Source organism: Bubalus bubalis, chromosome 6, assembly GCF_019923935.1.
Source record: "Bubalus bubalis isolate 160015118507 breed Murrah chromosome 6, NDDB_SH_1, whole genome shotgun sequence".
NCBI lineage: Eukaryota > Metazoa > Chordata > Mammalia > Artiodactyla > Bovidae > Bubalus > Bubalus bubalis.
The window spans coordinates 119,413,237-119,435,455 of record NC_059162.1 but is presented as its reverse complement, the minus strand read 5'-3'; the positions used below and the strand labels follow the sequence as shown (position 1 = coordinate 119,435,455).

At 61.1% G+C, this 22,219-nt stretch overlaps 1 protein-coding gene across 6 annotated transcripts; it reads right to left on the bottom strand.

Annotated features, from left to right (window-relative positions):
• Positions 1–1,176: 1,176 nt before the first annotated feature.
• GPR35 (G protein-coupled receptor 35) lies at positions 1,177–10,537 on the bottom strand. 6 transcript variants are annotated; one of them, XM_044945395.2, is made up of 4 exons: positions 9,681–10,537; positions 8,944–9,101; positions 7,397–7,452; positions 1,177–2,460 (listed from the first exon to the last, which is right to left on the bottom strand). In XM_044945395.2, the coding sequence occupies exon 4, from the start codon at positions 2,445–2,447 to the stop codon at positions 1,551–1,553; it is 897 nt and encodes a 298-aa protein (XP_044801330.2). In that variant the 5' UTR covers positions 2,448–2,460; positions 7,397–7,452; positions 8,944–9,101; positions 9,681–10,537; the 3' UTR covers positions 1,177–1,550. The 6 variants fall into 6 exon arrangements, with proteins under 6 accessions (XP_044801330.2, XP_044801329.2, XP_044801331.2 ...); XM_044945394.2 differs by having other exon boundaries at positions 1,177–2,457; positions 9,681–10,535; XM_044945396.2 differs by lacking the exon at positions 8,944–9,101.
• Between the last annotated feature and the right edge of the window lie 11,682 nt (positions 10,538–22,219).

Here is a 22,219-nt window from a genome sequence, read left to right as displayed (position 1 = left end):
TTTCCTCTCCCCCTCCCCCACCTCCATCTTCCTCTCCCCCTCCCCCACCTCCATCTTCCTCTCCCCTCCCCAATTTCAGGTGCCTGCCTGGGGCCCACACAACTTGGGTCAGGGTGCCTCCTCCCCTCACCTCAGGGGTTCCACCAAGGGCCCCTCCAGACTGTGGACCTGCCACCTCCTCTGCCCAGGATAGGGGCCCCAGCCCTGGAACAGTGGCACCCTGCCAGGCAGAGGGTCTTTGGCGGCCTTTTCTGAGCCTCTCCACCCAAGGCTTCATCAGATCAGCTCAGGACCTTTGCAGGTCCACCCCTGCACCCTATTACCCCATCTGCCCCAGACCACATGACTCCTGGAAGGTCCCTCCTCCTGTGGCCTTGGGTGTGGGGCCCCAATCTCCTCTAGCCGGGAGAGCTGGTCCTGGTCCTTCCTCGAGAACCCCTGACCTCCACCCACTCTCGGGGACCCTCTGAAGGGCCAGAATGGGTCCCAGGCTGGCCCTTGGGGTTCCCGGGTGGCAGAAGAGCAGAAGGGACCTGGGCCTGGGTGTGAGCAGGCTGAGCCATCACCTATCTGTCTGTCAGTCTCTCTGCCCCTCCTCCCAGCTCTGCCCTCGTGCTCTCTCCTTGTCCCCTGGAGGCTCCTTCTGTCTCGCTCTGCTAACCGTCTTCTTCACTCTCGTCCTATCCCCGTCACTGTCCCGCCTTTCTTTCTTCCACACTACCCACCCCCCGCGCTCTCACCCCCATTCTCTCTTGCTTTTTCCCCATCTGTCTCTCCTTCTCTCCCATCTCTCATTTTTAATCTGTCCCAGAGACTGTCTCTGTCTACAGCAGCTCCTAACACCCAGGCTGAGGCCTTAGATGGCTCCTGGGACTTCTCCACTTCCGGCCCTTGTAGATGCCTGTGTCCCCTGCTGACACAGAAGTTAACTGTGCCCCCACCTCTCCCTACACCTGAACTTGGAGCTCAGGACCAGCTGCTCACACTCAGGCCTGGGCCAGGCCTGGGACCGAAAAAGCAGCTGAGGACCAGCCCTCCCTGGTGGCAGCCCCCCAGATGATGGGGAGTGGGCCAGGGTGGGAAGCAGCTGGGAGGGCCCATGGAGAGCCCCCAAGTGGAAAGCCCTAGAAAGTCACCTGGGAGACGCCCCAGGCGCTCCATCTCCCACTACGCGGCCGTGGGTGGCACAGAGCCCCAGTGGAAAGCTTTATTCTGGCCCCTGTGGGGCAGTAGCAGAAAGCTGGCCATCAGAGCCTCAGGCACCCGGCAGACACCCCCCTCCCAGTGCCCCAGGTGTGCCAGGCTCTGGACACAGCAGGGTCCCTGGGCTTGGCCCTGCTCAGGCCCCATTCCTCCTGTCCCCATCCTGTCCCTCTTCTGCCCCGGGGGTGGGGGTGTTGCCTCCCCAGGCTCCATGCCCAGGTTATCCTGCTGAGTTGAGCCTCCTGAGAGTGTCCACAGCCCACGGCCCACAGCAAGTTCAGGACAGATCGTGGGGCTCCTTGTCTCTGGTCACTGGTCCCCCAGCAGGGGAGCCCATGGCTTATCTCCTAGGTCAGGGTCATAGTCATACTGTCCTTGGTCTTGTGGGCCTTGGCACTGGGGGATGTGGTTGACACAGACGCCTCCTGGAAGTCCTTGGCCATGAAGTAGTAGCAGATGGCGTCTAGGCAGCAGTTGGCGTCTGAGAGTCTGCTCGTGATCTGGATGGCCATCTTAATGGCACAGGTCTGCAGGCCCAGGGCCATGCGCATGGTCAGCACCACGTGGAAGGGCAGGAAGCAGACCACGAAGACGGCCAGGTTCGCCAGGACCATGCGAGAGGCTTTCCGCGTGGCTTCCGCCTGGCCCGGGTTAGCCTCGGGCCCCTGGGTCAGGGTGGTCACCACCTGCAGAGAGCAGAAGACCAGCACGGCCAGCGGCAGATAGAAGCCCAGCAGTGAGAAGACCCCGGTATAGGTGTTCCGCCCGGAGCGGGCGGCGAAGCAGAAGCCACCGTCCTGCACATCCAGGAACCAGCGGAGCACCAGGGAGCCGAGGACCACGGCCCAGAGCGCGGCGCACACGGCCACGGCCCGGCTGGGGGAGCGGAGCCTGCGGGCGCGCAGGGGGTGCCGCACGGCCACGTAGCGGTCCACGGCGATGGCCGTGACCAGGCTGATGCTCATGTACCTGTTGAGCAGGTAGACGGCCTGGGAGACCTGGCAGAGCGGCGTGTCCTTGGAGGTCTGCTTCTGGAAGTACAGGAAGAAGGGCAGGGCGCAGAGCAGGCAGAGGTCGGCCACGGCCAGGTTGGCCATGTAGATGCGGGTCTCTGTCCAGCGCGGCAGGCGCCGGCACAGCACCCAGAGCGCCAGGCCGTTGAGCAGCAGGCCGAGCGCCAGGAGCCCGCCCATGTAGCTGAGGTAGACTGGGCTGACCTCGGGGCTGCACTTGCTGCTGTTCATGATCCCGGGGCTGCTGAGGGGGGCAGGGTGTGAGGTGGGTAGGCCAGCCGGGGGAGCCTGACCACCCCCACCTCAAGAACCCCGAGTTCACCTGCCCAAGGACACCCCAAGCAGCCCCGAGGCACCCTCTAGGTCCCCGTGCCTGAGCCTGCCTCTGCAGGGACCTGCTGGCTGCCGGGCAGAAGGGACACCCCCAGCCCCAGCCCCGCCAGCTCCACCCGCTCTCAGACCCCAGGGGCCCCACTCCACCAGCAATCAGTATGGGGACCCAGGGGTGGCCAGCCTCGCCCCAGCCCAGTGCCATTCTCACCAGGGGGGGCTCAGAGGCAACTGCGAGACAGGGACCCCAGGAGCCCTGGAGTCTGAAAGCGGGTAGACTGAGGGGCCCACGGGGTCCCAGGGTGGCTCACTGCCCCCCCATGTCTTCCGCAAACCTGGCTGCAGGAGGCACCCGCGTCTGACGCACCCCTGCACCTCAGCAGGGCGGGCATCTCCCGACAGGGCCCTTCCTGGCTACTGAGATCCAGGGCAGCAGGAGCCACAGTGCGGGCCTCCAGAGAAGTCCAGCCCCTCTCTCCCTCCTGTGCTGTGTCCTCTTGCTGAGGGGATGGTGGCTGGGTGCTCTGGTTCCCAGCCTCCCTCCCTCCTCCCCTCCGAGAGCCTCCCCGGCTGCCCTCAGGCCCACCTAGCCTGGCCTGATGCCCAACCTGGTTTGGGAGTCCCCTTGAGTTCCCCGTGGACAGGGCTGCCCTGTGGTTCTGGCGGCCTTGGGGTGTTGCTGGGTGACCTCCACCCGGTCGTTGTCAGAAGCTCCCACACGGCCTCACCCTCCACACCTCTCGCTTCCCTGCGCACGCTTCATGACAGCCCAGGACTGCCAGGACCAGCTCACCAGCCTGGGGATGGACTTGGTCAGCGGTCTGATGTTCCTGGTGTGGTACCCTGAGCTGGGCGGCACCCGGAGGCATGGGTGTCAAACGTGTGGGACCATGGAGCAGGCCTGTGTGAGTGGCAGGCACCCTCTGGACCCTCTCCCACCCCCCACCTTGCTTCCTCTGGCTGGAAGGGCCTGGAGGGGTGGGGAGAGAGGCCTTCCTTCCTCCATGAGCACCGGGCCCCCTGGGGGCTCCCTGACCTTCAGGTGAGGTCAAGAAGGGGGTTCAGTCTGTCGGGGGGTGGAGTCTGCTCCCCTGCCCCCGCTCACACACAGGAAGGGAAGAAACATCCAGAGGCGGGGGTATCAGGCTCACGGCTGGGGCGCTCATTGCCTGAGACACAGCCCCCTGGGAGCGTCCAGGCCACAGTCCATTAGGGGAGCTGGAGCACAGACCGCAGCAAGTAGCAGCGGAAATATTTCACCAATTGTCCCGGTGAATCCGTTCTGAATTTTAAGTGCCCATTTGCAAGCAATTCAAGCTTCACAAATGTTTCTGATGTGTGTGAAACCTCTCTCCTCATGTTTGAAGGACTGCGCTTGTTCACCCCTTGTTCTGTGGCCCCAGGCCCGTGCATGCAGCTCCCCAGACTCCAGAACCCACTGGGGCAACTGCTGGGGTCCTCCCTGCCTGCCTCTCTGCCCCCGGCCCAGAACCCCCGAGCCTGCTGGGAGCACGGGGTGATTCTGCCACACGCGTGCCTCCGGGCTGTCTCCCCACCCAGGCGGGGTCCAGGACAGCCCCTCGCTACTCTGGGCAGCGAGGCCTGCAGCAGTGGACGGTCACCCAGGCGCTGCCCGGGACAGCAGGGGGAGGCAGGCCTGTCCCTCACGGGATGCCCTGCACCCTGACGGCTGTCTCGGGGCTGTGTCCTGCTCCACACTCGTGAGGGTGTTAACTTTCAGTTAACAGCCTCGTGTGGCCCAATATTTGGAGAGAGCAAGTTAAAAAAGCTAGCTGCCATCTTTACGTTTTCCCCTTTATAATGACTGCTAACCATCAGGGAGAAGGACATCAACTCTGCGAGATTATCAGGGTGCACGCGAGCCTTGCAGGAAATGCCCTGCTCGTGGGGCCTCTCCCTTGGGGTGGAAAAGGTTTGGGGGGGTCAAGTCCCAAGGTCCAGCTCAAACAGCATGGGGTCCCCAGAAGCCATGGCAACCCACTCAGGTCCTGCCTACCCCAGGCAAGGGTGTGGGGCCCCGGGCAGGGGTGGGCGGCAGCCGGGGCTCAGAGCGCTCAGCTGTGGGGGCACCGCCACTTCCTGCTGGGGGAGGCGGCCCCGGGAGGAGGGCGGCACCCCAGAGGCTCCGCTTCCTGCTCCCACTGCGGTGTCGGGTCGGTCCGCTTCCCCAGCGGGGCGGGAAGCCAGCCTCGCTGCGGCACTGAGGTGCCTTTGTCATTCCCACGCCCTAAGTGGGATCTGGGGCAGAGTGTACTGCTGACCCCCGTTGTCCGGGCGCCGAGGAGTCCTCTGGAGCTGGGACCCCAACTTAGAAATAGCCTAGGACCTGGGACAGGTTTCACAAAGCCGTGTTCACTGTGCTAGGGCCCCCCTCAGACCCCTCCCTTCTAGCTTCAGACACTGGTCTCAGCCCACGAGAGACTTCAGAGACTCGAGTGAGGGGGACCAGGCCCCAGTAGTCACCCCAAGTTCCTGTGCACTGCTGCCCATGAGGGACGTCCCGGTGCCAGACCATCAGCCCTCACAGGATTCTCCCCCAGGTTACCCGCCGAGGTTCAGAACCCCGGCACAGCCTTCGCCTGCTGAGACCCCCTCACCCTCACCCTCTGAGACCCCGTCACCCTCACCCCTGAGACCCCCTCACCCTCACCCCTGAGACCCCGTCACGGCCCTCACCCCTGAGACCCCATCATGGCCCTCACCCTCTGAGACCCCGTCACCCTCACCCCTGAAACCCCCTCACCCTCACCCCTGAGACCCCCTCACCCTCACCCCTGAGACCCCCTCACCCTCACCCCTGAGACCCCCTCACCCTCACCCTCTGAGACACTCTCACCCTCACCCTCTGAGACCCCCTCACCCTCACCCTCTGAGACCCCCTCACCCTCACCCTCTGAGACACTCTCACCCTCACCCTCTGAGACCCCCTCACGCTCACCCTCTGAGACCCCCTCACCCTCACCCCTGAGACCCCGTCACCCTCACCCCTGAGACCCCCTCACCCTCACCCTCTGAGACCCCCTCACCCTCACCCCTGAGGCCCCCTCACCCTCACCCCTGAGACCCCGTCACCCTCACCCCTGAGGCCCCCTCACCCTCACCCCTGAGACCCCGTCACCCTCACCCCTGAGACCCCCTCACCCTCACCCTCTGAGACCCCGTCACGGCCCTCACCCTCTGAGACCCCGTCACGGCCCTCACCCTCTGAGACCCCGTCACCCTCACCCTCTGAGACCCCGTCACCCTCACCCTCTGAGACCCCGTCACCCTCACCCTCTGAGACCCCCTCACCCTCACCCCTGAGACCCCGTCATCCTCACCCCTGAGGACCCCTCACCCTCACCCCTGAGACCCCGTCACCCTCACCCTCTGAGACCCCCTCACCCTCACCCCTGAGACCCCGTCACCCTCACCCTCTGAGACCCCGTCACCCTCACCCACTGAGACCCCCTCACCCTCACCCTCTGAGACCCCCTCACCCTCACCCCTGAGACCCCCTCACCCTCACCCTCTGAGACCCCCTCACCCTCACCCCTGAGGCCCCCTCACCCTCACCCCTGAGACCCCGTCACCCTCACCCCTGAGACCCCCTCACCCTCACCCCTGAGACCCCCTCACCCTCACCCTCTGAGACCCCGTCACCCTCACCCCTGAGACCCCGTCACCCTCACCCTCTGAGACCCCGTCACCCTCACCCTCTGAAACCCCCTCACCCTCACCCCTGAGACCCCGTCATCCTCACCCCTGAGGACCCCTCACCCTCACCCCTGAGACCCCGTCACCCTCACCCCTGAGACCCCGTCACCCTCACCCTCTGAGACCCCGTCACCCTCACCCTCTGAGACCCCGTCACCCTCACCCTCTGAAACCCCCTCACCCTCACCCCTGAGACCCCGTCATCCTCACCCCTGAGGACCCCTCACCCTCACCCCTGAGACCCCGTCACCCTCACCCTCTGAAACCCCCTCACCCTCACCCCTGAGACCCCGTCACCCTCACCCTCTGAGACCCCGTCACCCTCACCCTCTGAGACCCCCTCACCCTCACCCCTGAGACCCCGTCATCCTCACCCCTGAGGACCCCTCACCCTCACCCCTGAGACCCCGTCACCCTCACCCTCTGAGACCCCCTCACCCTCACCCCTGAGACCCCGTCATCCTCACCCCTGAGACCCCGTCACCCTCACCCTCTGAGACCCCCTCACCCTCACCCTCTGAGACCCCGTCACCCTCACCCCTGAGACCCCCTCACCCTCACCCCTGAGACCCCGTCATCCTCACCCCTGAGACCCCGTCACCCTCACCCTCTGAGACCCCCTCACCCTCACCCTCTGAGACCCCGTCACCCTCACCCCTGAGACCCCCTCACCCTCACCCCTGAGACCCCGTCACCCTCACCCTCTGAGACCCCGTCACCCTCACCCCTGAGACCCCCTCACCCTCACCCCTGAGACCCCGTCACCCTCACCCCTGAGACCCCGTCACCCTCACCCTCTGAGACCCCCTCACCCTCACCCCTGAGACCCCGTCACCCTCACCCTCTGAGACCCCTCACCCTCACCCCTGAGACCCCGTCACCCTCACCCTCTGAGACCCCCTCACCCTCACCCTCTGAGACCCCCTCACCCTCACCCTCTGAGACCCCCTCACCCTCACCCTCTGAGACCCCCTCACCCTCACCCCTGAGACCCCCTCACCCTCACCCCTGAGACCCCCTCACCCTCACCCCTGAGACCCCGTCACCCTCACCCCTGAGACCCCCTCACCCTCACCCCTGAGACCAGTCACAGCCCTCACCCTCTGACACCCCCGGCCCCTGCGGGCACTGACCTGACTCGCTGGTTCCCTCCTGAGCTGCTGACGCCTCGACAGGTCCTGCCGAAGGGCTGGTAGGGAAGCAGGGCCGGGTGAGCCGGGTCCCCACACTGTCCTGACCGCACCCCTCAACGCCGGCAGGCAGTAGGCGGGCTGGTGACAGCCCGTGGGGCTCCCCACCACCTGTGCCAGCCCAGACCAGGGCTGCCTGGGGGATTCCTGGGAGAGGAAGTGGGGTGCCAGCGGCCGCCTCTGTTGACACCCCAGAGAAGCAGTGGCCTTTCTGGAGACAGCAGAGCTGGAGGTCGAGACCTCGCGTGGTGCAGAGGCACCTTCCCCGTCAGCTCCCGGGCGGGGCCCCTGTGTCTGCGGTCAGTGCCCCCACCCACCCCCGCGTCCTGGCAGGAAGGCCCTGCACCTTCGCACGCACAGCAGCGTAGCACAGCCCACTCCGGGTGGGCTTCCTGCTGCTCTGCTCCAGTGCCTGACTCCCCCCGACCCTCCACCAGCTGGCCTCCTCACCGCCCCTCCGCAGAAGCCGTCCTTGCAGACCACCCCCTCCCCTTCTAGAATGTTCTCTCTGCGGCTCCTGCAGGCCCTCCTGGAATTGTGTTCCCTCCCCTCTGAGCTCAGGGCCCCAGACCCTGCTCAAAGGGACCGCTCTGCCCTCCCTGCACCTGAGGACAGCGCCTTTCCCCTCGGCTTGGGCCATCTGCACCTGACCTCAGTACCTCTCCCGGCATGGCCTGCGAGGGGCTGGGGCAAGTTCGACCCCACCCTGCCCGTTTCCACAGGCAGAACCTGGGGCTCCATGAAGGGGACTGGCTGGCCTCCTGACTCGGGAACCAGGGACCTTGCCCTGAGGAGGGGCCTGGGCTCACCCTGCAGACCAGGCTGGAGGGTCCCACTGTGAGCTCCTCCCCTGCCGTCCCTCCTCTCTGACCATCCCCTCCCCACCAGCCCCCAGCCTCCACAGCCCTCTGCGCCCCTCTGCAACCTGGCGTTCAGCCATAGACCTTCTCCTGAATTTTTCCTGTGTCCTGGTCCTGGCTTGTGGCCGGGACCCCTCCTGCTCCCACACAGGGCAGGGCCTCACAAGTCCCATTCACGGGTCAGCAGGGCCCAGCGGAGGAATCAACTGGGTGGCCAGCGCCTGGGAACAAGCAAAGTCTTGGCCAGAGCAGGCGCGTGTAAACATGAGTGGCTGCGGCCTGGAGTGGGGTGCAGCCCCCCCGCCGCCCCACCCCACAGCCCTTCCCTCCGCTGGCCCTGCAGCCGACTCACCATCCCCCCACCGTGGAGGGAGGGCAGGGCTGGGTCCTTTCCTCCAGGTCCACTGGGTTCCCTGGGGTCCAAGAGGGCTGGCCCCACCAGGCTGGCTTCAGAGTCCAGACCAGACCCATTCCCGCTGCCGGGCGGGCTCAGAGCCCTAAGGCGCCCTCTGCAGAGCAGGGCGGGCAGGGCCCTGCGGCCCCGCTGCTGCTCCAACCTCAGGCTCAGACAGGGCTCTGTCTCCGAGGCCCCCACCCTCAGTGCTCAGTGCCCCTGGCCCCAGCACCCACCTCTCCTGCTTCACATCTGCCCGAGAGCCTGTGTGGCAGCCTGTGGGGGGTAGGGGTCCAAATGCGGGACTGAAGGCAGGGGGCTCCTTCTCTTCTGGGGTCTTGGCCCTTCACCCCTCGGAATAGTTGGAGTTTGAGAGAAAAGACCGCTGGCGACGCTGCAGCGGGGGGACACGCTCCTGAGCTTGGAGGTTGGCATCCCTGCCCTGTCCAGATGAACCTCTCCCAGGGAAGTGCCCGGGAGGCGGAGTCGCTCCCTAGGAGGCTGCCAGGTGTGCCCACGGCTCCATCCCCATCCCCACCCTGGGCCCTGGGAACTGCGCTGCCTCCAGGACCCCTGTCCTCCACCACCGCCACCCCCAGCCTCCTCACCTGGGGTGGGAGTGGGGTCCCCGCCATCAGGGGCCAGAGGCGGGGACTCCTGGCCCAGGTCCAGGAGTCCTGAAAGCGGGGGACTCAGGACCAGCCCAGAATGAGGGCAAAGGACCCTGAGGACACCCAGGTGGGATGTCACGAGCCGCGCAGTGTGGCCACCGGCCGAGGGCCTTCACCCCTCAGCGGTCCTCCCCAGGGCTCCGTGACTGTGTGCCCACTCTGGCCTGGCTCTACACTGGTCTTCCCCCTTCTGTGCCCACCCTAACTGCCTTACTCGTGGGCACCATGCTGGACAGGGCTGGCAGGGCGCTGGGGAGATGGCCCAGGGGGACGCACCCAGCACAGGGGGAGCCTACACTCACCTCGTGGGGTTCACGGAGGGCAGGTCAGGACCGGGAGGCTTCCAGAAGGAGGCAGCCCTGAAGCCGGACCTGGGATGTGGGCGGAGCGGAGTGGGGAAGGGCTTCCTGCAAGATGGAAGGGCGGGAGCCGCGGTGCCTCGCGTTGGAAGGGGAGGCTGGAGGCGGGGCGGGCTGGCCTCGCTTTCACAATCTGGGCGCAGCTGGGCGGAGGGGGGCAGCGCTGTTCGCGGGGAGACGTGGCCACTGGTATGGGCGCAGGGGCTCCCCTCACCGCCCACCCCAGCCTGAGGCAAAGGAGCGCTGGTCCTACCAGCTGCCTTGTCTGACACTGCTTCTCCGCTGTTCCTGGACCTTGCCTTGTCTCCGGTGTATTGCACGGGAGGACAGTTTACCCTGATTACTGACCGCGGGCCCTTAGATGCAGGGGTGGGGGCAGCACCTCGCTGGCCTCGCCCAGCCCCAGCCCTGCCCCAGTCACCTCGGGGAGGGGGCCGAGGGCACCCCGGGGGCCGGGCCTCTGGGCCTCAGGCTCAGCCTTCTGTCGCTGCCAGCACTTTCTGTTCCCCTCTTCTCAAAACCGGGCTGGGAAACAGCCCCGCCACCACCGCGGGTCTGGCCCCAAACCGGCCTGGGGCCTGTTATTCGCCCGCTGTCACTGTAGTGGGCAAGGCGGGCGTGACTATGGGACACCACTCTGGGGGTGGAGGAGCAGGGGGGACACCCGTGGAGGCTGCCGGGGGTGGGGACACTGCTCGGGGAGGAGAGGGGAGGGGAGGGCAGGGCATGCAGCTCGTCCCACCCACGACCGACACGACGCACAGCTCCCCCCACCCCGGGCTCACCATCACCCCTGGGGGCCATCCTCACCCGACCCCAGCCTCACCCCTGGGGACCATCCTCACCCCAGGCTCAGCCCTCAACTCTGGGGCCATCCTCACCCGACCCCGGCCTCACCCCTCACCCCTAGGGGACCATCCTCACCCCAGGCTCACCCCTCACCCCTGGGGACCATCCTCACCCCAGGGGACCATCCTCACCCAAGGCTCGCCCCTCACCCCTAGGGCCATCCTCACCACGGGCTCACCCCACACCCTCACCCTCACCCCACTCCAGGCTCAGCCCTCACCCCTGGGACCATCCTCACCCCAGGCTCACCCCTCACCCCGGGACCATCCTCACCCCAGGCTCACCCCTCACCCTTGGGAGGCCATCCTTACCCCACCCCAGGCTCACCCCTCACCCCGGGACCATCCTCACCCCAGGCTCACCCCTCACCCTTGGGAGGCCATCCTTACCCCACCCCAGGCTCACCACTCACCCCTTGGGACCATCCCCCCGGCCACCTCACAGGAAAATGAGGCCCCATCTTGAGGAAACAGCATTGAACTCCACCCCAGACCTGAAGACAGCAGGCCCTGTTCCCCTGGGCTGTCTGCTCCCCCCCACACTGTCCTGAGGCCCTGGGCTCAGGTGTGCCCTGAGCCGCCAGGCCGGCCTCAGGGACCCGAGGAAGGCAGGAGAGGAGGGGACTGGACCCTTTCCAGCCAGGCTGCTCACTCACCCCTCCTCCCTGGGGTCCCCCCACCGCGGCCGCTCCATCTCCAGGCGCGTCCCTCTGGGGGTCTGGGCCCCTCATTGGCTGTTTCTTCCTGGACTCGCACCCTCCATCTTCCTGCAGGCCGGTCCCTCATGAAGGCGCAGTTGGATGAGCCCAGCTCTGCCCCCAGCCCCCTGAGGGACCCCGCAGGCCTGGGCTGTCAAGAGCCACCTGGGGACGGCGTCCCCTGTGAGTGGACGGCGGGGAACAGCCAGCATGGGCAGGGGCCAGGGGCTGGCGTCTGTCCTTGGGCCCATCACCGTGCCTTGGCTGGACTCCTGCCTGCTGGACGCTCACTCCCGAGTCACCAGCTGAGGTGACACAGGGGACAGGACTTTGCTGTAAGACCAGGCGACCTCGGTCCTCGTGGGGCAGGCAGCCCGGGCGTCTCTGTACTAGACCCGCTATTTTGACATACAGTTGAACTTTTTCACAAAACAAGTTTATAAAAATGGAGAAGCGGTGTGCAGCGGGGGTCGGCAGTGGGTGGGCGGTGAACTGGCCCCTCAGCCCCGGGATGTGGCTGCCTGGGTGCAGCTCTTTGGCGTGACACGCCCTCCCTCCACTCGAGACTTGTCCTGTGTGAGGCTCACCCTGCCACCACCGCAGGCCCTCGGATGTGACCTGTGACTCATCTCCACGCACTGACCACCGGCCTATCGGAAGGGACTGCCGCGGAAGTGGTTGAGGGGCAGGGAGCCAAGGCCCCGACCCGACCATGGGGGTGGAGGGCCGGGGACGGGCACACAGCCCCAGCGGCTCTGCCACCCACCTCCTCGGTGAGAAGCGTAGGGTGCCAGGGACCCCGCCTCCCGCCCCGCCCCCACTGGGCTGGGGGCAGGGACCCCCACGGCCGGTGCTGGGGGCCCTCCCAGGAACCCTCCAGCCCCTGCAGCGGCCGCCTCCGCCACTCCAGGAAGCACTCTGTGGCCTAAGACCTGCCTGCTCACCCGCCCGCCCCACACTGTCCATCACTCAGCACCTGTGGCTGAGCGGGGAGTGGGCTGGGGGCCAGAGAGCAGGACCTGGCTGTGCCCGGGGCAGGCTATTCCCACACAGGCTCCTGCTCCTGCTCCAGGGGCGGAGTCCAGGGGACACAGCCAGGCCCAGGGGAGCAGCCAGTCTCGGGAAGGCCGTGGAGGATGCGCAGCCACGCTGCCTGCCCGCTCGGGGCCTCTGGCTTGCACTGCCCCCTGGGCCCTCCTGCCGGTGAGCCCACGAGGGGCAGGTGCTGAGGGGCCCAGGGACGACCGCTCTGTTTCCAGAAAGGAGCCGCTCTCCCGGGCAGCGGAGCCCGCGGTCCTCTGGTCAGACGACCAGCGCACCAGACGCCCTCCAGGCTCTGGACTGCCGCTATGCCTGTGACCACCACTCAGGCCAGGGGCCTGGTGGCCAGAGGGCACATGTCCAGGGCGCATACTCCCAGTCCTGCGCCCGGGGCGGGCAGCCCTGCGCTCTTACCACACGCTTCCCTGAGGCCCCCAAGCCCCTCGTGCTCCCAGACAGACCCCCTCAGCCCTACTGTCCTCTGCAGCCCCTTCCACAGCCCTTCGCCCTGGACCCCAGGGTGCCCGAGAGAGGCCGAGCCAGGCATGTCCAGTCCTTTCCCAGCTGGGGGGCTTGTCCCAGGGAGAGAAACCGCACAGCTGGGGCCCCTGAGGGGTTGTGAGGCTCTGCTGGCCTGGCCTGGCTGCCCCCAGGGTCACCTCCGGCTCCCCCTTGGGGAGTAGTTGGGCCTGAGAGGTGGACCTGTCGTTCTGGCCCACAGAATCGGACCCACGGGCTGGGCAGGGGGGCCCCGGGCTTCCCAGTGCCTGGTCCTGACACCCCATCTCGCCAACAGTAGCATTACTCAGGGACCAGGCCCGGGGGCAGCTCTCCTCCTGCAAACCCACCTCAGACACCACGGGCAGGCAGAGCCCAGGACGGGGACGCGTGAGCACCACCCCGCCTCCCTGGCCTGGCTGGGCTGAAGGCAGGGGTGCCTGGAGGCTCATGGGGCCTCCTCCAGGGTGGCTGCCAGGCTGCCCGCTCTGCCTCCTGCTCTGAACCCTGGGATCCCCCACCGCCCCCCACAGCGATGAGGAGCTGGTATGGCTGGCCGCAGGTTCCTGCCTCCCCCAGGGCCTCCTTCCCCTTTCTTTGCCTGGGGTTTGTCTGCCTGGAAGGACCACTGCTCCACACCAGCCCCCCTCCTGGGGACACCGCCTCCCTGCGGCCTCCAGCCGCCAGCACCCGCCTGGTCTCGGGCCTCCCTTCCCATCAGAGATGGCCATCTGGGCCTGCCCCTTCCAGGCAGCCCCTGCCCAGTCTCTGCCCCCCTTCCTCTCCAGGCACCCACTCCCTGCAGGGGTCCCTGCAGCCCGACAGCGGCTTCCAGGCCCTGCTCCCCGGTGACGACCTCAGGCTGGGGAGTCTGGTGGGCAGAGAGCAGGCGTGTGCCTCACACACGTCATCCTTGCCTTGAAGTCAGCACCCAGGTTCAGAGCACCCCAGGGCTCTGTCTCTCCACGAGAGGGTCCTCTGCCCCTGCCCCCAAGGGCAGGCGGCCTCCAGCTCAGGCTGGTACGAGCCAGTCTGCCTGGGGGGAGCCCAACTTGATCAGCACCCCAGCAATGCTGAGGCAGGAGGCCCTCTGGAGGGTGGGCAAGATGCCGACCGGTAGAGCGACGGCTGGACGGTTCACAGAGAAGGAGGTGGAAACGGCTCGAAAGAGGGCCCCCAGCGTGCAGGGAGCGGGAGCCCTGTCTCCCGTCAGGTGGGCCAGAGCCAGTCTGACAACCATCCGTGGGGGGAGGACACCCTCGGACACTCTCCTCTGGCCTCTAACCCCCCGGAGGGGCACTGGGCAGCATCCAGCTTTGACCCCATAACCCCACCTCTGGGAATCTCCTCCACGGATGGACAGCGGACCTAGGGAGAGGGTGCAGGAGAGGCTGACCTGTGGTGCTTAAGGGCAGCGACAGCCTGGACCCCACTCAGACAGCTGTCCACGGGCCTGGGTGGTGTGCGCCTGTCCAGTCCCCACCACGCAGAACTGGGCAGTTGCAAAAAGGGAAGAGAAATGTCTTTGTACGCGAATGTATGGTCCTTTCCAGGATATACAGCTAAGTGAAAAAAGGATGTTGATGCTCATGTATTTATGTAGGAGCAGAAGACTATATTTTTACAAATGGAAGAATAAGCCATAACATTTGTTTAAAATTAAATTGCTACCTACAGGGACTAGGCAGAAAAGAGGTGAAGGGGGAGAGGGATCAAAACTGGACTTCGGTGACTTTCATTTATAGATTTGGCTTTGGAACCAGGTAAATATTTATGCAATTACTAAATTAAATTACATTATATTTTAAAAGGGATTCTTGAACTTGAAAGCAAGGTGAAGACAATTAATTTGCAAGATCAGTTGGTAGCATAACCCTACCAAATTCTTCCAAGTGATTTTAAAATCCAGTATTTTGATTGTATATCCTTACAGCCTGACGACAGAGAATGGCTAAAACGTTCCATTGTGTGTAATCACCTTCCAAATATTTTAAAAACACTGTTTTGCCTGTACGTCTGTGTAACTCAATGATTTTTGTAAAAGTGCATCTTAAATTATTTTCAGTAACCATGTTGTTGATAATAGTGTGAGGTTTTTATTTTGAGACTGTTGTGCTATGGGATAAAGCAAGTGAATAATTGTGTTGGGCATTGTTGAGACGTCCGCTGTAGGATAAAGGTGTATCATCAATAAAACTTAGTGAAAACCAAGCAGATCTGGGGCTTCCCTGGTGGCCTAGTGGTAGACAGTCCACCTTCCAGGCAGGAGACACAGGTTCGATCCCTGGTGTGGGAGGATCCCAGGTGCCTCGGAGCAACCGAGCCTGTGTGCTGCGAACATTGAGCCTGATCTCTAGAGCCGGGGAGCCACAACTCCCGAAGCCCATGCACCCCATAGCTTGTGCTCTGCAAAAATAAACCATCTTAACGAAGCCCACGCTCCATACCGGAGGGTAGACCCGCTCGCCACAGCTAGAGAAAAGGCTATGCAGCTATGACGACCCAGGACAGCCAAAAACAAACAAGGACAAAAAAGAAAAAAAGCCAGCAGGCCTGAGTTTGAGTGATGAGTATCGGTTTGTACTCGAACTGTGTCTTATCTTAAAGATAAAGCTTCTTGGTTCTGACTGCTGATAAGGCTTAGAAACCAACATGCCTAACAGCCAGATTGTGGTCTCTGGCTAGCGTTTCTCATGAGGAGGAAGGGGGCCCGCGGAGAGAAGTAGATGATTTTAGGTCTGGGTTGGGGAACAGATAAGATGCACCCAAAATGGCTTTTCATACCAGAGAGCATAGCAGATCAAGACGGTCGCCAACATCAAAGGGACTTGAGAGCCAAAGCAAGCTCACTCCCCGTGGCCAAGGACAGGATCATCTAGTTGTAGGATCATCTAGTGTCCATCAGGAGAGTAATTTTTAACAGATTGAAACACAGTGTTTACATCCATGAATTTTCAACTGTACTTAAAAAAAAAAAGTTGCTTCTTGAAGTGGTCCCGCCAAACCCCCCAAATCACACCTGAAACTGATCTAAGCTCTGGAGTTGGTCACCAGTGACAGGAGCTGCAGCGGGCACAGAACAGCTGGCGACACCCCAGGGGTGCCCCCGTTGAGCCCTGGTCTGGGGGCCGCTCTACACGGCCAGGCCCTGAGGACAAGAGTCAAGAGGGGAGGTGAAGGGAGCTGTGGGAGGGCGGACTGGGAGTTTGGGGTTAGCAGATGTAAACTCTTATAACTCTTATAAACAGCAAGGTCTTCCTGTACAACACAGGGAACTATTTTTGGTATTCTGTGATAAACCATAATGGAAAATACACAAAAGACTGCATATGTACATACATATGTACACACACACATACTGGGAATGACTGAGGGCAGGAGAAGGGGGCGACAGAGGGCAAGATGGTTGGTTGGCATCACCCACTCCCTGGACAGGAGTCTGAAGCTCCGGGAGTTGGTGATGGACAGGGAGGCCTGGCATGCTGCACTCCAGGGGTTGCAAAGAGTTGGCCACAACTTAGTGACTGAACAACAGCACACATGCATATGTGTGTATGTATGACGGAATCACTTTCTGTACAGCAGAAGTTAACACACATTGTAAACCAACTGTGAGAAAAAAGAAGTGAAAATGTTAGTCTCTCAGTGGTGTGTGAACCCTTCGCAACCTCATGGACTGTTGCTCAACAGGCTGCTGTGTCCGTAGGATTCTCCAGGCAAGAATACTGGAGTGGGTAGCCATGCCCTTCTCCAGGGGATATTCCCGACCCAGAGATCAAACCTGGGTCTCCTGCACTGCAGGCGGATTCTTAACCATCTAAGACACCAGGGAAGCCCAAAGTCCACTTCTATTTTTTTACAAAAAGGGGAGGTAAAGAGACGGGGCACACTTGGGGTGTGCCCGTCGGGAGGGGACGTGGACTCGGGGTGTGCCGAGCTGCCGGTGGCGGCCAGGACGCTGAGTGGAGCGGCATTTTCACAATGCAGCTTATCCACTCAGTGTGAGGGCGCGGGCAAGAGCGGGTAGCTCCACTCTACCCCGTGGGGCCGCGGGCGTGTCACACAACACGGGGGGATCGTCTCTACTGAGAAGCACCCCCAGGTGTGACCCTGGAGTGTGGGGCACTGAGGGGACAGGCTGAGACAGGAAGTAGAGTCGGGGCAGAAGCACCTCAACCCGGTCCCCCCTAGGAGGCCTCGATGGCGATGCCCGATGCCCGGGCTGGGAAGGCAGGGGCGTGAAGAGCGCGGCCTCGCTGGGCACGGCTGACTGCACTCTCAGAGAAGCCGGTGGGCGAGGCCCTGCCATCACACACGGGATTTGGGATTCGGGCCTGCAGCCAGAACCCTCAGACCCCAGCGCGTCCAGATAAACAGTTGTAAAGGTGCCTGCGGCAGTGGGGAGCGTGAGCGATGGCTGCTTGCCTGATGCGGGGTGGCAATGACCTCACAGTGTGCTCGAAAGCCCTTATCGTTCATTTATGCGGAAGCTTTGGTAGATGACCTGATATAATGTCTGGTATTTGTTTTAAAACCTCCCCTCTGGTGGGGCGAGGGCAGATAAAACTGTGTGAGTCATTTGATCACTGTTGAAGTTGGGGGTGGTGGGCACTTGGAGTTCATCATAGCCTTCTTTTATGAAAATTATGCCTAGTGGAGATTTTCCAAAATAAAAAGTTTTAAAAAGATGGCCAGCACCCCGCTAAAAATCCACAGACAGTATGGAAAGTACATTCGGGACTTTCGACTCCCAAGTGGTGAAGGAGACGGGGTTCTCTCAGTGGTCCTGAAAAGATGAGAAATCCCTGAGCATCAGAGGCTTGAGGGGTCGCTGGCACAGGGCAACCCTGGGCCAACCTGTGCCCGGGAGAGGACTCCTGCCCAACAGAGAGTGGACGGGCTGTCTGAGCAGGGGGGCGGGGGCAGGGCAGACGGCGGAGCTGCACTCGGCTGACTTTCGGATGTGGTTGGGGCAGCACAGCCCCCACGGCCTGTCCATATGTGCGTGCGTGCATGTATGCACACAAACACACGCACTCACATACATGTGCACACGCCAAACACAGAGGCACAATCACGGGTACACATACATGTATGCACAGATAGGTATACATGCACACACGCACGCACACACAGCAGTTCGGGGCCAATCATGGGCCCGACACTCCCACTGGCTCAGCCTCATGCTCTCACCTCCCCCACCCGCCTGGCCTGGGCCCCTCGCTGCAGGCCCCCCGCTTGCTCCCCTCCCCCATCTGCTGAGCCCCCTCTGGCAGCCCCAAGCCGAGCGGCTGGTCTCCTGCTCGAGGTTGGTGTGGTGGGGCTGCACTTCTAGGAAGTCAGCAACCAGGCAGATTGTCAGATTGCAGGGCTGCGGAAAGCCGGTGGGTTGGGTGCTGCTCAGACGAGCGTCCGGGACAGGGTGGGGACCGGGGAATCTGCTTCCCCAGGGGCCGCTGGCTGCCTGAGCAGCTGCTTGAGCAGGAGGGAGAGGACTTGGGGGACCGGTCCCCAGGGAAGCCCTGCAGGCCAAGAGCACAGACTCCTCGTCCTCCGTGGTCCTGCAGTGCACCCCCGTACTTCACGCTCTGGAGAAGACTGGCCTGGGTCTGCTCACTGCCTGCCCACCCCGCCCCGGGGTGCAGCTGTCTGCAGGGCCCAGCTAGAGCATATGCGGTGCCTCAAGCCCAGCAGGCCCAAGTTCTCCAGAAAGACAGCCACACGCACAGAGTCTGCTTCTTCAGTCCCTCCGCTTCCACCACTGTGTGGGACCCCTGGGACCAGGGGACCCTCCCCGGTCAGTGCCCAGAAACATCCTCCCTGAGGGCCTCTGGCTGCCGCACCACAGACCCCCGAAAACCCCCAATACACCACCTTATCCCACCTCCCAGCAGCACTTGGCAGAGGTGAACCATCCCTAGTTCTTTATTTTAAAAGTGTTTTAATACAACATGGACCAGACCTAAATGCACATGAGGTGCTCATGCACAGGTAAGGAGGAGGAGTAGGTCCTTGGATGACCTCGAGGCCCCCTGCACGCTGCCTAGACTCAGGACCATCCAGAAGCGGCGCCTGGGGGCACTTGCTAGGCCGCTTCCCCTTTGGCTCTGTGATGGCACACGTGGCTTGCTCTGCTCCTCCTATCTGGCCTTCCCTCTCACACCCCTGTTGTTCTCCATGTGGGCCCTAACTTGGTCCTTGGTCCTTGGGCTGAGTTTCACTGGGGCTTTCCTCACCTGATACACACTCTTCATAACAGATTCACCCAGTCCTATTGACTCAAGAATCACCCCATGCCCATGACCCTGCCAGCAGCTCCAGCTCAGACCTCTGGACTACACATGGACTGCCCACCAAGCATCTTTTGGATATATAACATGCAATTTAAGTGCAACCTGACCAAAACTGACCACATTGTCAAGCCCCTTCATCGCCCCCGACTCTGTAATCTTCCTTCAAATTTCCCTCTCTCAGAAAAAGGACCAAAACTGATCACATCTTCAGGCCCCTTTGTCACCCCCCACACTGCAATCTTCCTTCAGAGTTCCCTATTTCAGAGAATGATTCCTCTTGTTGCCAAGGCCAGATATTTGAGGGTCATTTTTAACACACAAATTTCCCCTCTCTCTTACATCCAATCGGTCATCCATAAGTTAAATATGCATATTGAAAGCCCAACAGCAACCACTGAAAAGATAAAACAAAGAGGTATAATAAATAGAACAACAGAGGAGATAAATGGACTATAAAACAAAGTATTCCGGTTAATCCAATAGTGAGAGGAAAAGGAGAAAAGAACAGATGAGATAAATAGAAAACAGCAAGATGGTAGATTTAACCCAACCATACCAACAATCACATTCAATATAACTGGTCTAAATACTTCAATTAAAAGACAAAGATTATCAAATTGGATTAAAAAAGCAAGAGGTGAAAATACACTATGTAAATAATACACATTTTACAAATAGATTCAAAGTAAAAAATGATAACAAAGGGAAAGAGTGGAAAAGATAGAAAATGAAAGACTGATCATAAGAATCATAAGGGCTTCCCTGGTGGCTCAGCTGGTAAAGAATCTTGGCAATGCGGGAGACCTGGGTTCAATCCCTGGGTCGGGAAGATCTGCTGGAGAAGGCAAAGGCTACCCACTCCGGTATTCTGGCCTGGAGAATTCCGTGAACTGTACAGTCCGTGGGGTCGCAAGGAGCCAGACGCACTGAGCGCCTTTCGCCATCGCTGTCGCTGACCATGAGAAAGTTGGGCTGCTGCTGCTGCTGCTGAGTCGCTTCAGTCGTGTCCGACTCTGTGTGACCCCATAGACGGCAGCCCACCAGGCTCCCCCATCCCTGGGATTCTCCAGGCAAGAACACTGGTGTGGGTTGCCATCGCCTTCTCTGAAGTTGGGTTGGGTATATTGATATCTGCGTGTGTCTGCCGCTCAGTCATGTTCACCTCTTTGCGGCCCAGGGACTGTAGCCTGCCAGGCTCCTTTGTCCATGGAATTCTCCAGGCAAGAACACTGGAAATGAGCTGCCATTCCCTTCTCCAATATTGATCTCTAAGTAGATTTCAGTACAGGGAATCTTGAGATAAAAGGTGAAGCTTCATAATCATCAAAGTGTTCAGTAGGTAGAATAGGGAAAAGGAGTCCAAAATGGCGGTGGCTAAAAGACAAGGAGGGTCAAAGGAAGGTCCGAGGACCAGAGTGAAGACTTCAGGCTGAACAAACAGCACTCCTGGCTAAGCCCAATTTGCATAGGGCAGGCCCAGGTGGAGGAAAAACATAAAAGGAGGAGCCAAAGCGCTTTCTCACGGACTCTCTCCTGCGTGCGTGTGCTCTTTTCTCTCTCTCTCTCTCACTCTCCTGCTATCTTCTAAATAAAATGGAGCTGTAACACTGATTTGCCTAAGAGCTGTAGCACGGTTTGTCCAAGACCCAAGAGCTGTGATGCGCCAAGGGCTTTAATGTCCGTTGCTCCAAATCTTTGTTGTGACAAAACAAAGAACTGAGGAACATACACTCGCGTGACATCTATGGTGCCGTGACTCGGATATAACCTGGCTGAAAGAACCTCTGCGTGGAAGAGGCCAAGCACAGCAGGAGCCCAACTCAGCGAAGCTCCCGCGCTAGAAGCAGTAGGTGAAGAAACCCAGTGCAGGGGAAGGCCCATCATGCTGGAAACCTGGACAGCAAAAAACGAACTCAGCAGAAAGCTCATGCGGCCATCTCAGATTCCAGAAGACCTCCAGTTAAGGTAACAGGTCCTCGCTCCTATGGCTGGAGGAACCTTTACAATCTCTCGTTTCTTGTTTCCTCGAACCTCCCACGAATAGGCAGGCAGCAGGGGGCACAACTGAGGGACTCTGGAGAGGCTACTCCTCAGCATGTCCCAAAGGCGCTATCTGCTGAGCCCCAGTAGCTGTTACCCAAGCCGGTGGGGGTTCTTCTGTCCTTTCTCTTCTCTGTGCCAAGGATTAGACCAATGAAACTGAGCACCGGTCAGATATTTAGCAAATTTTCCAGCGGACTATGAAGGGGATTCCTTGGCACATTTTTCCCACTGCTTTTTCCTCCTGTCCTTCAGCTCTCTCCCGGGACTCAAGCCTGGCCAAAACTAATGAAATTCAGGCTCTGATGTCTCATTGCAAAAATTCATTGAGATACAAAGCATAAGAGATGGATTTGTTAGGATCCAGAGAGAAGCCACCCTTCAGGGTGTGAACCATTGCCGAGGGCATTGAAGGCCATGGAATTAGGCCTGGCTAGGTTTTGTGAGGGGATGGAATTCATATGCTAATGAGTGGGAGGATCATCCCAGCCATTGGGGAACCACCCACTCCTCCCTCTTTTGCTTTGGAGCTGTCCTGCCACCTCTGGGTGTGTCTGTTGGCTTATAGATTGGGGATTAAGGTTTACTTGAATTTGACTTGTCATCTTGGACCCAGTTGATTTTAATTGGTTTACATTATACCCTTGTGCTATGTCATTCTTTCAAAGGTTGTGCTCTGCCCCCTTCCCTCCTGTTTCATGCTCTTTTCCTGAGTCCCATCCAGACCCACAAGGTTGCCTCTACAATCTTCTGGAGAGACAACCAGAAAATAGCTGGCCTTAGGAGGGAAATACTCTATAATATCCAACCCCTTAATCCTACCCAATACTGGTCACAGTGGAGATCTTGGGGACGCCCAAACTCCAGTCTGGGGGGGGTCCCAGGAGGTCATCACACCTTGACCTGCCTAGGGATCGGTCTTCGAAAGGTTGTCATGCCTCAACCTGTTCGGGGATCCTCTAGTCCCAGGGGTCCCAGGAGGTCGTCACACCTTGACCTGCCCAGGGACCCAATTCTCGGGAGGCCGTCACGCCTCGACCTGCCCGGGGATTCGATCTCTAGGA

Bases quoted from the DNA above. Each gene is read 5' to 3' on its own strand.
- GPR35 (XM_044945395.2), bottom strand. From the start codon at position 2,447: ATGAACAGCAGCAAGTGCAGCCCCGAGGTCAGCCCAGTCTACCTCAGC.